The sequence below is a fragment of the Haliotis cracherodii genome, unplaced genomic scaffold, assembly GCF_022045235.1.
Source record: "Haliotis cracherodii isolate W230 unplaced genomic scaffold, xgHalCrac1.p SCAF_6, whole genome shotgun sequence".
In the NCBI taxonomy this organism is placed as follows: Eukaryota; Metazoa; Mollusca; class Gastropoda; order Lepetellida; family Haliotidae; genus Haliotis; species Haliotis cracherodii.
Window position 1 is genome coordinate 6,211,114 of NW_027266319.1, and position 14,956 is coordinate 6,226,069.

Below are 14,956 nucleotides of genomic sequence, written 5' to 3' on the forward strand. Positions count from 1 at the left end.
TGGATCTATACCTGTTCCCCCCCCCCCCCCGACATACATACACACATCAGGGGTTGATAACAACAAGGAGTAGTTCTTTGTAGGGGAAAAAGATTAAGTCGTTTCTGAACAATCTTAATGGAACTTTCTTGTAACTGTGAAAAACAGACTTCTAAAATCCTGGCTCCTAAACCATCTGCCCTGGACATGAGGTGTGTTTTCAATCTCAAGTGTTAGCTTAAATCAAAAGTTGATAAGAGGTGGCTGACACAATACAAAGAAACTGAGGCCTGCTGTGGAACTCAGCGTGAACATCCACCCTTCTTAAACACAAAGCGCAAAGGTCGTGTATACTAAATAATGGCCTAAGAAGTAAGTTTATAAAGCAAATTTGTCGAAATGAGTTTGTATGAAAAAAAATGAAATGCCCCAATACGTACTGCATTGCCCTTTCCTACGAATCAAGAATCAAGAATTTCTTTTGTACAGGACCCCTATCATACAGACACTGAAACAAATATATCCAATACAGCCCATGCAAGTCTATGTTTGGCAAGTCTCGATTACTTCAGAATCTGAAAATGAAAAAAGTCTCTGGGCTCCTTTCTATGATATTTAATAACTATAATTTAACAACTGTTTTTTTCTTCTGCAAGGTACAAACTAGCTACATTTGGGACTGTCATTGATGTGAAAAGTCGCTTGGGGCAGACAATTTAATATTCAAATTTTGAGAAGAAAAAAAATCTTTCAAAATAGACTGGAATATAATTGATAAATTGAAATAAAAACCTGTTATAAAGTTTAATGACCATAACTAAATGATCGACTCCCTCATATTCTCCGCCATATACCTGATTTCTGGGAAATTTGTACCATCAACATATATGTAACAAGTGGTAGCCAGGCATGGCGTATCGGGTGAAGATATCACAATATAGAAGGGAGTATTTGTTAGAGAGAACCTTACACATATGGCGGACTTGGATATATCTGATGATAGAAACTGAAATATAGGCGAGGCGGGCCAAAAGCTGTTGATGATGGAGTTATGACTCCAGTTATCCAGTTGTCAGAATTTGGTGAATTTGCCACTTTGCAGATATATCAGGTGAAAATCAACAGAGATTTCCATATATCCCTTACATGACTAATGTTTTTGCCACACTGCTGACGGAAAATTTCAAACATGGTCATATCAATATCCAAACATATTTTTCATTTATTTTTTCCCATGCAATATGGTTTCTTTACATATATATACAATTTAAAAGAAGTTAAAAAACACCCAATTTTTTCATGACTTTAGTTAATCTGTTGTGGTTCCTTTAATTCTTTTGAGAAGTATATCCGTTCATACACTACAAGGAACACATTTTTTGTCCAATTTTCAAAAAAAAATTAGTGCGGAAACTTTTTAAGGAGGCTGAATTTGGTATAATGAGGTGACTTGGAGCGACCGAGATTCTTGTAAACGAGCATGATTTTAAGTGCACATTTGTTCCAGATGACCATATTTCACTTTAACCCAGCCAGGCGAGCTAGTCAACCCAATTGGCATAACCATGACATTTTCCCCTGGAAGAAATTTACACCTTTTTCAACTTTCAAATGAGATTAAACAAACCCTTTCCTCAAACTATGTCTGATTTATCTCGTGAATCAGGCTACTTTTCACGTAACGAATTGATTTCTTCTCAATTCTTTGAGACTTTCCATGGGTAAGTTTGAAAATGAAAGCAGGTCCCTCGACAGTCTTTTCTACATGCATACTCCTTATTGCATAGAGTACAGCCAAACACTCACTCCACTTTCAGCAGATTTATCTGGAGAGCAGTGAGAGGAAGTTTTTCATCCTTGATTGGATCTGGGAATAATTCGAAAGAAAAACTGGCAATTACACACATTTGTGTCTAACAAAGTCGGACTGCTCGGCAATGAATAAATAATTAATGTCAAAAGCATTACTGCTAGTTGATGAGGGGATGGAAGAGTTAAAAGAGCTTTAATTGCTGCAGTGTTCAAAAAACGTCGCCACAGATACAGGAAGGTATTTATTACAGTTGTCACAAGAGCTAGGTTTCCGAGTTTCTGAATGGTTCCCAAGACGAGGAAAAAAACATCTTTTCTGGAAGTTTTCTGTTTCAAACTGCATTGCATTATCTTAAGTACGTAATGGTAGAATAACTTCTTATAGTCTCAGATAAAGTCTAGACCACTTTCATGCCAGTTAAGACCCAGAACCCCTAGGGCATAGATTTGCATTACAAGCTACTCAAATTTTGATAGGGACATTCTGAGTGTCTGGCATGGATGGAATACTCTCAGATATGTTGTCACACGAATAGTATTTCCATGGATCTGACACAATCTAAGCTTCTTCTCAAGTTAGATAAACACAAATACATACAACTACTTGTCCTTGGAATTGGTAACAGTAGAGGCATCTCAGTAACCCTATGAAAACTTGAGTAGTATAGATGCAAAGGTGATACATAAATATTCATGCTGCTGTTTTCTTCTGTCGATTTAAGTGTGTAAAAATCAGTTCTTGCAAGATCAATCGGGGGCACTAAAACGTATGAGGCTGTTGTGAGTGCTTCCAAAAAAACAAGTAACTTGATAGATAGCATAAAGTTCTGTCAATAAGCTCTGTGAAAGGCATAAAATACAGTGGGTTTGGTAAACTTAACCTAGTCGTCAGTTCCGTTTCTTCATCTAAAAGCATGCATGTTTGTGCATCATGAGAAATGTTTGCAATAGTATATTTCTAGGACTGCTCAGTGGAAGCGAGGTTATTTCTCTCTTCGTGCTGGTGTTAATTCTTCAGAACTTTACTTTGAAGTGCTATCTGTTAGTTCTAGAAGATGGGATCTCCGAGAAAAAGCAACTCAAGATAACGCAGCCCAGTTTTATGACTGCCGGGGAAATGTGCTGCCAGATTAACAAATCAGCAAAGCAAGTTGTAACACCTTCCCAGGATGCACCTCTCTTATCGGTCAGATCTCCGACAAAAAAACAGGTAGACAGACACCGCCCTTGCTAAGGTCCTTGATCTAGGACGTGGTCATAGTGTTGGGAGTGTCATAAACCTGATGTCAGGAGAGAGTTGCTGCAACTATTTAGCCACAGAAGAGAACTGTAAAATGGGAAGACAATGAATACCAGTTGTCAACTGACTATATGTGAGTCTGTCTGCATAGTCTGTGAGTCTGTCTGCATAGTCCGTGAGTCAGTCTGCATAGTCCGGATCCGTGAGTCTGTCTGCATAGTCCATGAGTCTGTCTGCATAGTCTGTGAGTCTGTCTGCATAGTCCGTGAGTCTGTCTGCAGAGTCTGTCTGCACAATCCGGATCCGTGAGTCTGTCTGCATAGTCCATGAGTCTGTCTGCATAGTCCGTGAGTCAGTCTGCATAGTCTGTGAGTCAGTCTGCACAGTCTGTGAGTCTGTCTGCATAGTCTGTGAGTCTGTCTGCATAGTCTGTGAGTCAGTCTGCATAATCTGTGAGTCTGTGTGAATAGTCTGTTTGTCTGTCTGCATAGTCAGTGAGTCTGTCTGGTGTTATTGGGAAAAAATTGGACAGCTAAGAAATTTTGACAAATGCAACAAGGACCATTTCTACAGACTCACGACAATCATTGTGCTAAATTCCTTTGTTGAACAAGCCCAAGACCGTATCAAAACACATATAGATAAACTTGCATAAGATTATGATCAGATGAAATTCGTCCAAAATTATACCCCTTATTCCAAAATATTGTTGAGGTTGTTTTCCATATAGAACAGGTTTTCTTCACTGACCTTTTCTATAGTCTGGAAGCAGCGGTTAGCATCATTCTGTAAACCAAGTTTGAGTTCTTGGGAATATCTAATGCCACAAAATATACATCAAGCAATAGATGTAAAAGAAGAAGTTTTGTGCATGCTTATCTGATAATGATGAAGACGTGCAGCGCCATAGAAACGTGCATGCACCGTCCCAAAACAGATACATTATACACAAATATGACACCTAGCAATGAAGCCAAATTATTTTCTCATAACGTTGCTTGATGGGGCAATTTTAAGTCCAGTTGAGCGCGAGTCAAGATTCGTTCTTCCTCTACCAGAGCCAAGCTACATAACTCGTACCTCATCAAACGCTTTATGGTTTAGGAGACTGTCGGAAGAATCAATAGGCAATGATTTGACTACATTCTATGAAAACAACAACGACCCACAGAGATAACATTGTCACTTATGTTTGATAAGAAAAACTTACACATCAATTGCAAAAATAACAAGAATTATGATAGGGACATGTATTTTCAGAGACAAAATGGGTCTTCTACATTTTCTGCTTTGTGTAAAGTTGTTTTTATCTTGAAAATTAGAAAAACATCTCCATTGATATTTTCTTCATTTTTTGAAACAATAAAAGATCAGGCCAAGCAAAACACATTTGATTACCTCTGCATTCTGACATTGTTTGAGAAAATCAATAGATTAAAAATATAGCTGTGCTGAAGAAACCAATTTTTGTTAGAAATCAAAAGTACTTTTGACATGCCTTGAATGACACTGAATCGCAATATTTTTCAATGTTTAAGGGAAGTAGTATTTCATTACTGAAGGGATTTTCCATGTAAAAATCAGTTCCTCACAAAACTATTTTTTTGTCATATATGCAGCTAATATCTGTCGATTGTCCGACTGGCATCACCATTTCACAAATCTCGAGCCAAGATTAATCTCCGATTTCCTATGGGAGGGCTTACAGTTGCAAAGCTTCAGCTGCCAGAACTGGTGTGAACAGGGTGACAATAAAATCGCAGATAATACCCGCAGCTGCGGAAATTGCAGTCCAAGTAGTGGGAAACGGAGTACAATATTCCCCGAGTTCTAATTCAGCCTGGTCCAAATTGTCAGCTAGTGATTTCCAATTAATTTTCATTCGCTGCTGGTGGTGTACTTAGGGTTGTAAGATTGACTGTATCATAATCTACTACAACCAGGATACCTTCAGAATTAGAATCTATTTGGCATTTTAGAAAAGACCCGAGGTATTCAGATCGACAAGAATGATCATGAGGGAATCTAAAGACGAATCTTAAGATGTGATGAGTAATGACATGTACAAGACAGCCCTCATGAGGTTAGCAGACAAGTCATCAACACGTGAGCTCAACCAGAATTGAGAAACACTCCAGTTCAACCAGAATTGAGAAACACGCCAGTTCAACCAGAATTGAGAAACACTCCAGTTCAACCAGAATTGAGAAACAAATTTTGAAATAATTCAGGAGACAGCACATATCATATTGCAACACTTACCAGTTGTGGGGGAAACCATATAGCAACTTCAGAGAAGGAAAGACGTGTTAGGTCCATAATTGGATTGATTTGGAACATATGCTGATTTTAGCAGTTTTCTTGTGATTTGGGGTCTGGGATACCAACAAAGGGTTCATAAGAGTTATCATAATGAGGAAACAAACCCTGATCTTTGGCAAGACAGTTTTGTTTTGTTTGTTTGTTGTTTACTGCCACACTCAGCAATATTCCAGCTATATGACAGTGGTCTCTAAATAATGGAGTCTGGACCAGACAATCCAGAGATTGATGTTATGAGCATCAATCCATGAAATTGGGATACAATGACATGCATCAACCAAGTCAGAGAACCACTCGATCACGTTAGTCACCTTTTACAACAAGCATAGTCGCCTTTTACGGCAAGCATGGGTTGCAGAAGACATATTCTAACCCGGATCTTCGCGGGTCCTTTAGCAAAACAGGTCAACACTTCAACTACTGGGCTAGAAAAAAAGACGTACAAGAACATTAATTCACATTACTGAATATCTCTAAAAACAACAGCAAACCAACTTACATGTCCACTACTTCTAACTCTCTTGTGATGACCTTGCACAGATAAATGAAACATATAATCGACACCCATGAGGTTCAATGTTAACCAATCAATGCCTACTACTTTCCGTACAACTCTCCACCAAAGTGTCCCTCACTCAGCATCAAGATAAGCCGATCATTATCTTACACCGACACAACCAGAATGGCTACAACGGGACAGCCATTAGTTTTCCCACTCCGCAATATTTGCAGCCTATTGTGAAAGTATCGATGATCATTATTGATACAAATTGTGATAGAAACTGCAATGTGACTTTGTAAATATTGGGGCAAGTGACGCCAAGGGCACCCCGACCAAAGAACTTCCTATTTCCACTTTGATGAAAGCAACCCCATTGCTGCAAATATTCATTTGTAATGAAGTTATTTTAAGGCACTTATTAAATATTTTTTTAATCATACGAAGAAATAAATAGCAAACAGGGAATCGCTTCATCTAAGTTTTTCCTATTTGTTGAAACCTCTCATTGACATTTCACCCGAATCTGAACAACCTTACGATTCCCGAAAAAAAGTGAAATTAGGGGATAATCTTATCAATCTCGAGCCACATGAATACGATTTTACAAATCAAGTCGAAGACATCCTCATTTACGTCTGATTCAACCCTGAACAAACAGGACTTCATTTTCTAAAGAATTTCTTTGTTGTGGATGTAAATACATCTCCTCGGCCATTGCGACTAAATGCAACACAGTTGATTAAAGCCTATAAGCTATTAGGTGGGTGTTTTCCCTTGCCTCGTCTCAATCCATATCTATGTGAGAATGGGATGTGCATTCCAAAAGATCTCGTACAGGCTGATTGGAATTTAATTGAGCTTCTGCAACTGGATAAATAGTCGTGCTCATAAATCACGCCTGCCTGTCGGTCTAAAAGTCCAGCCGGAGCCTCAGAGTCCGCACAGACCCTGATCAATCTGTGTACAATGGCAGACCACATCAATCTGGCCCTACATCGAATCTAAGAAATAAATGTGATTGTGCTGATCTACTCTGGGATAATAGAGCTTATTGCCCTAATACACTTGGGTTAGGGGTTCATGCTAGTAATGTCGGCAAGCCTGCTCTACATTGTCATATAATCTGTGTTATTGGTAGGTGGACAAGATCTAGTGGCAGTTATTACAACATATCCGTCACATTGGCCGCCATGGATATCATTGTCTTGGTTTACTTGCATTTTGAGTGAGTGAGTGAGTGTTAGTGAGATTTTACACTTTTAGCAGTATTCAAGCAATATTTCAGCAAAAATGGGCTTCAGTGATTTGTTGTCATTGTTTGTTGTTGAATGCCGCACTCAGCAATATTCCAGCTATATGACAGCGGTCTGTAAATAATTGGGTCTGGACCAGACAACCCAGTGATTGACATCATATGGGAAATTAAACCTGTGTGATAAGCAAATGTTTCAAAAACGAAGCTGCCCCATTAACATTTTAACAAAATTAAATTTATTTATTTTCAAAAAATTATAAACAGATGGATTTTTTCATCTGAAGAATTCAACAGAAAGTATGGCAATTATTAAAACATTACAAAATAATTCCTTTATGACTCATGAAGGTATTTTTTCTGTAGTTTATTCTGACTTTGCAAGAGTTCCATATTGAACCTATACAGAACCTCAGGTTTCCTGCACCTGAAGTGGCATCAAGTTTTAAAGCCAGTTGGTTTTCTAATCAGGGACGATGGTAATGGATGGAAGCAGTTGTGTCAACAACTATCTTGTCAATTCTTTTTCATATCTTCTCTCTCGGTCTGATCCCATGACCCTGGGTGCATAGCCATAACATAGGTATAGCACTGGCGTGATATCGTTCCCATCACATCCCGGTGATAAATTCACATAACGCCTACTGCTGGGGTACTTATGATGGGAGGCTTGTCCGAAGGGAATCCAAGCATCAATGATTACCAATATATACTAATGTGAGCCTACGCTTTGCTCACAACATTCTTGTCTAAAATCTCGGGAAATTATCTTCGACCACCATTAACCAAAGCGTGTGCTGAGAGCTTTTAACAAGAAGATAGAGACTACAAGCAACACATACACATTTTTGTTCCATGATGAGCAAATATTTGAGTGCTAAAAGCTGTGATGAAGGGAGATAACTCTGATGAAATGTGAAGGAGTGTTAGAGCAATCCTGCTGGGGTATTAGAGATATCCTCACATCGGTAAAAAGGATTCCACACATTCTTACAAATACTTTGAAATTTACTGGGGGTATTTCCAAATACCAAAATTAAGAAAAAGGTTTCTATGAATGATTTTAACAGGGGAAATTTTCAGAATATCAACAAAAATAAATAACCCTACTGATGATTGTGTGATGAGGCAATAACCGTGACATGATAACAGTCATAACAGAAAGATAAGCGAATGATACTCCTGAAAATACACAAACCATTCCGGAAAGTCACCGACACATTGCAGCAGGCAGCCATTTTGAGCATTCTTATGCAATCAGCATGCATGTTAGTTATTCGGCATTGATTTTGCATGCATGTACTCGCAGCCATGGCATTATTACAATTATCTTAAGTGAGATCACATTTCTCCTCATTTATTTCTCATTTCTCCACTATTACCTAACCCAAACCAGCTGTAACCTAAATTGACCAGAGATATTATCTGTTGTATGCCAGCAGTATGGCACAGCCTTGGCTTTCCACATGAAATGGCTCAATTCCTTTTAGCAATATCTGTTTCATATTCCATTTTTTCAAGCTATTTTTTCAAGTTTAACTCATTCAATATTTCATAATCATCCATCCTGCAAATAACAATATTATTACATTTGAAAAGAGCATTAGAAATAGAATTGGCTGAATGAAAAAATAATTGAGAGCAATCTTTTTAAAAAACAAACAACAACACAATTTTCGAAGCACATATTCATAGCATGATACAATGAATGAAGTTTACAATATTCAAAAATAGCTACAAAATTATGAAAAGGTCTCTTCTTGCGTGTGTCGAAAAATAAGCTGCCTATCTATGATAAGAAGTAGTGGTTGGGAAAGTAGCATGGAAGAAAGGAGAGGGCGACCCTATAACTGATTGAAGATTTCAATACATTGTAAGCAAAACCAATTAGAACAGATGCATGTTCTCTCACAAACACAAGACAGCAATTTAAGTTGCTTAGTCTCTGAATCTGACACAAATGGTTTAAAATGAGGAAGCTTATGCTCCCAAATCAGCAAATTAGAGGCAGTTTTAGATATTATCAGTATTAAGCCACAGGTTCTTCATAACAACATGTGTTTTGTATAGATATCTATCACAGGACCAGCAATAGCTGCTCACGCTGAGTTCAAAATGAATCATCTACACAATAACATAAGCATGGATTTAATTCCCAAATTCATGCCAAAATTAAATTCCTATCAGTACGCTTGGGGATCTTTACATCAGAAATCCCTACAATGTCATATGATACATAATTAAAGTAGAATTTGATACTTTTGTCAACTTAATCTCAAATTTTAAAGGATTTATTCTGATGCAATTCATAAAAACGAAGCCCCAGTGAGTCAGGAAACGTGATACGTTCAGGGATAAGTCAATCTTCCTCTTGATGAATTCTTGTCTTGCGCCTAAATGCTTCCAAAATCAAATTATCTTCAGGCTTTATGGTTGGTTAGTGTTTTCAGAATGAGAGTCTGTCCGGTTGTGAAAGGTTCATACACTGGGATTAGATTGTGAAACGAGGCATAAATATACCCCCATTAAATGCATGTCGGCCAAAGCATCCCCTGGAGATGAAGCAGGGGATCACACCATCAGTATTTCATAAGCGGATGAAATTTCAAAACACACTGTCCACCTATCTCCTTCATACACTGAATATCATGTATTGCTGGAAAACCGACACCATTCCGATGACTTTAATTCCTTTGTAGGAAACCCCAGTGTGAGATGTGTTTACGTTTCATGAAGAGTTTTCCCCCCCTACTAGGAGGAGCTCTTTTTCTCAAGGAGGAACACTATACTATTAGCCAAATAAACAAACAGTAATAAATATTATCGTTATGCTAACAATTTTCTTCCTTTTTTTTGTGACTTTAAATTTCTGTGTCCATGGATGGAGACGCTTATCATTCCCAAATATCATACATCACGTAAATTGTTCTAGAACATGATTTCACGGACAAATGGTATTAACAAATCAAACAGTTGAAGTATGTTTTCTTGGTAATAAATACCAGTTCAAAAGGATACATCCATGTATGAAGGTTGATAAAAATTACAGTACAGCCTTGAGTTCTTTCCCACCATGATCAGAGAGAAAATTGAGAAGAATTGACACAAAACAGGACTAAAAGAAAGTTTATGTATTTAATGTGAACATAAAAGCATCCGAAATGGTCTAAATTTGACAAAAAACAATAAAACTATCCAGTTAAAGTAACATATCACAGGTAGTTGTGTGAATTTTGACCCAACATTCCCCATCGACATTTACGAGGAAATTCGAAACTTACGAAACCCGCACAGGCATCATGGAAACAAAGAATAGGTAAAATATGTAAATCGTGAACACCGCAATAAATGTCCTCCTTAACTCTAAGTAAGGAGAGCACCAACAAATCTAGACCACCAGTGAAGAGAAAACCCTACGGACATTCTATCCTCTCCGACATCAAAGGCCTGATAATAACAAAAACACCAAGATCGCTTTCCTGTACCTCGGCGAGAATGGAAACTTGACAAGGGGAGACACATTATAAAGGGCGATATATGGACTCCATAAAAAGATCTTTAAGGTGGGAAACGAATCAATTTGATAAAGGTTAAGTTTATCTTTTTCTCAGCCCTAATTAGGTCTGTGACCCAGTGTTATCAAGCAACAGGGTTAATGGGTACCTATTCTTTGTAAACACACCTGAGAAATAGCCCAGGGTGCCGTTGTACAAAACAACCATAGCGCTACGACTGACGTAAGTCTATGTTAAGGTATGGGAGTTACGACCACCTTAGCGCTAAGATCGCTTTGAACAACGGCACCCAGGAAATAATGAACCTGTCAGCTGGTAACGCAATTGTAAGGCAGGCACAAACTTGTAAAATTTAGTGATATACAAGATAATATTAATCAGAAACTGTTGCCTCACAAGGTGACAATGTAACTGTTTGATATACTGTACCCATTAAGGTTTAATACCTTGTAATAACAATCACACAACAATGTGATCTATCTAATACGGCAAACAGTAACATTATCGTACATTAAAGAGGGCCTGGTCGTATTACTGGATAGCGTCATGTCAAACATGATCATAATTATCTTTTCTATATTTTTCAAAATGGGCAATAACTGTCAGAATAATCAAATCAAATGTCTATTTATTTGTATAATGGACGTTCTGTTTATATTTCTGCCTGACCGGTTACTATTTATCCTTAAATCTACATCCAACGGAGCATGGCAGCCCACGACTTCAATAAAACCAGTCAACCATACTCCCCTTCGTTCTCAGTATACGTCTGTAAGCAGGTACAGGTATCCCCAACCCATGCTGTTTAATGTCCCTCTTCATCACTTATCTAATTGATGAAGTATATCATTCCTTGTAAATCCATATCGCTTACACTTTAATGTCCAGGATGTACAAAAAGAATGATATCCGTTGCTTTTACTTCACTGCTTTGATGTCAACATTACATCACATGCTGTCTGGTCCTTGTAGCTAATGGTGGACTTTTATCACATGTTGCAACATTAAGTTCAGAAAGTCGATTGTGTAAAATATGCCTTTTTCAGAAAAGTTTCATATTTTCAAAGGCAGGTCATGGAAGATGGCAAAAGCTTGTTCAGGAATGTGATATTGCTTGTTCAGTATTTGTTAGAGAGTTGAGACAAGTCTATTCAAGAATACTAAAGTATCAGAAAGCCTGCCCCTTTAACAGAATGGGTATTTTCAAAGTGGCTGCTTTTATCGTGAAAATGTTCAATACTCTGCCATGTAAAGACTAGTGTACAGTATGTATTGATATAGCAGGTATCCAGTTTCTTGGGGGTCTTATAAGTAATTCAGATGCTATCAATGTAACATGTCTATTGTGATGAAGCTTCATTGTCCAGATTCGTCAATGTCAACTTAAGTCACGTTCAAGTGATGATAATAGTCCACAGTGAATTAATCTTTACTGTCCAGTTACCAAAGTGTCCACTTTAGAGAGTTATGGTATTGTGAGCAAGTGAGTTGGGTTTAACCCTGTATTCTAGTTATATCATGGCATGCCAAGCCAAAAGTGATGAGGTCTTAAGATGTTTATCACTTTGGTGAAGATGTTTATCACTCTGGTGGAATTCACAAGGATGGTGCTGACAAACCTATAATAGAATCGGGGAGAATTGGGATTCGGACCCACGACCACAGCTATCTGGCGTGCCAAAGGGATGCAACTCTGCACACTGAATTTTTGAGCCTTGGACAAACTGCCCACCTGACCTACCCCAATGGTCTTGTATATGACAGCCACTACCACAACATGTCATAATAAATGGATCCACATTATTTGTTTTTGTTTGTTTGGAGCACTCAACAAAATTACACAAAAATAGAGTCTCAACCTGACAATCCAGTGATTGATATCATGAGCATCGATCCACACAATTAGGATACAATGACATGCATTTACCAATTCAGCGAGTCTGACCACCCAATCCTGTTAGTCGCCTCTTACGACAAGCATGGGTTGCTGAAAACCTATTCTAAACTGGATCTTCACAGGTCGGATCCACATTAAGAAGTGTGATGTAACTGACTACTCACCTCACTGATGAATATATCTGTGACCTCGTCCTCCAGGGACCCGTAGCACAAGGTCAGACCTAGCTTCTCCTCACTTGACACCCGGTGCAGCACCACCTCCTGCAACATCAACATCATCATTAACATCATCATCAAAACATCATCATCAACATCATCATTAACATCAACCTTATCAATATTCCCAACACTATCATCAGCATCATCATCATCATCATTAACATCATCATCACCATCATTAACATCATCATCATTTTCAACACTATCATCATCATCATTTTCAACACTATCATCATCATCATCAACCTCATGAACATCATCATAAGGACAATCAATAAGCAGTCTGGTCAAGGCTTGATTATTTACAGACCGCCGTCATATAACTTGAATATAGCTGAGTGCGGCGTTAAACAACAAACCAACCAACCAATCAAAAAGATGTGGAAGTCAGTAATATTTCAGTCGCTTCAAGACATTCATAGTTCCATTAACACGGACTGATAATAACGTTAGTGCTACAATCTCTCAGTGACAGTCCCTGTTCCACCAAGCCAATTTAGCACTGCTATTGTCTTAAGCCTATGTGACACTATGGGAGTTAGGATCGCCTTAGCACTAAGATTGCTTTTGGAATGAGGTCCTTGTCTACAGTAAATCAAGTATCATATCAACCACAAATCTGGGTTCGAATTCACACGAATACAGCCAGTCAAAACTGAATCACATTCACTTGAAGAGAAACTTGAGAAAATCATGTCTTTACCATGCATACAAGCTATTGGCAAATAAATGGTTACAATAACACCTAATTGCCTATAGTAAAAATAAAAAATAAATCTGTTTATGATGGACCTAATATTTCTACACAACAAATTGTGTGAAATGTTTAATTCACATTGCTGACACTGCTAACAACTATTATTTACTGTCCCTTGGACAGAGTTTGTAACCTCAGTCAGGATATGTTCTGATTTACATTTCATCATAAACCCCCTCACAGCAAATATCTTTACATTCATCTTGTCAGTCTCACAAGCCAAGTCAAGCACCTTGTCAAGCACCTTGTCAACAGAGATTGAGCAACTCGTCACGATAACAAAGTGAGATACACTTTATGACAAGATGGAGGATTTAACACACCTGGGGTGTAAATCTTGTTATGAAATACTATTTGCTTCCCACTCCTAACAAGTTGTTACTGTTAAGATTAATAATCCTCTTATGGTATGTATATAAATATGACCTTGACAGTTATGACCTTTCTAACCGAAGAGGCAAATAATCTGAATCACCCATCTCACATATTTTTCTTTGATGTGAAAGACTTTTGATATGCCATAGTTAAAAAAAACAGCAATAAAAAATGAAAAATAGTAATAAAGAAAAAAGGAGAAACTAAAATATTCAAAAGATTTTTCAAGATGAAAGAACTGAGATGTGACAGTGTAGCAGATGTCTCGTTTGGACAATATTCTGTGCCTATAGGTCTGTGTTTTTCTTTGAAAGGCAATCTTAATCCTACAGATCAAACATGGTACCTTGAAACCGATACTTTCCCAGCATCGGCTGGGCATGGCCATCAGCGTTACTTTCACATGACTGGACAAGCATGTCAAGAAAATGACATGCTATGTCAGTCATGACAATTAGGCTTTCAAAAGGTCTCAAGTTTATAACAGGCCATGTTCATGGCTAGGTCTCCCCAATACTTTCCCCATGATCTAAACACTGTCACTCGACAGAAAATATTAGCGTGAACTTATGACCCGAGCACGGGTCTATTGTGTTTTATGTGTGTTTCATAGGAGATTGATAGAGATGAAGCTGTTTAAGCAGATTAGACGTATCTAGTTGACATCTCATTTCTGTCTCCAAGCTCAATCACCCGGAAAATCCACAAGAGAGCCTGACTTCATAGTCATTGATGTGTATCAAAAACCCTTGTAAACCCTAACTTCCTATAACTAGAAATACCAAGGGTCGGACATAGTAAACCAGATGCTTTTCATTCAGCCCTGATTAAATCCTTTTAATTTATATCTGTCCATGCAGGTGATAGCCGTATAAAATTTCAATTAGGGTTTCAGAGCGGACAATATAAGCTTTCATCAGCTATGGTATTAAGGAAGGGTGTTTTAGTTCATGTGTTCTGGAGAGTGCGTATAAACAGTGGTGAATTGAGCCGACTTTGAATGAAGTTTGTGACATGTTGTCAATGAGGTATGAATATTAAACTAATTAAGTTGGTATTTTTAGATGGCTTTTGTTCCATCAAT

General features: G+C 37.9%; 1 protein-coding gene across 5 annotated transcripts in view; it reads right to left on the reverse strand.

Moving 5' to 3' along the window:
- LOC139444776 (E3 ubiquitin-protein ligase PDZRN3-like) overlaps positions 1-14,956 on the reverse strand; it is a 295,562-nt gene that overhangs the window by 25,929 nt on the left and 254,677 nt on the right. For 4 of the 5 annotated variants that reach the window (XM_071225725.1, XM_071225727.1, XM_071225728.1 and 1 more), the window contains 2 exons: positions 12,684-12,782; positions 3,782-3,817 (listed from right to left, as the gene is read on the reverse strand). In XM_071225725.1, the coding sequence (XP_071081826.1) occupies positions 3,782-3,817; positions 12,684-12,782 (135 nt within the window). The remainder of the gene's footprint in view (positions 1-3,781; positions 3,818-12,683; positions 12,783-14,956) is intronic. The other variant, XM_071225726.1, reaches the window with a different exon arrangement.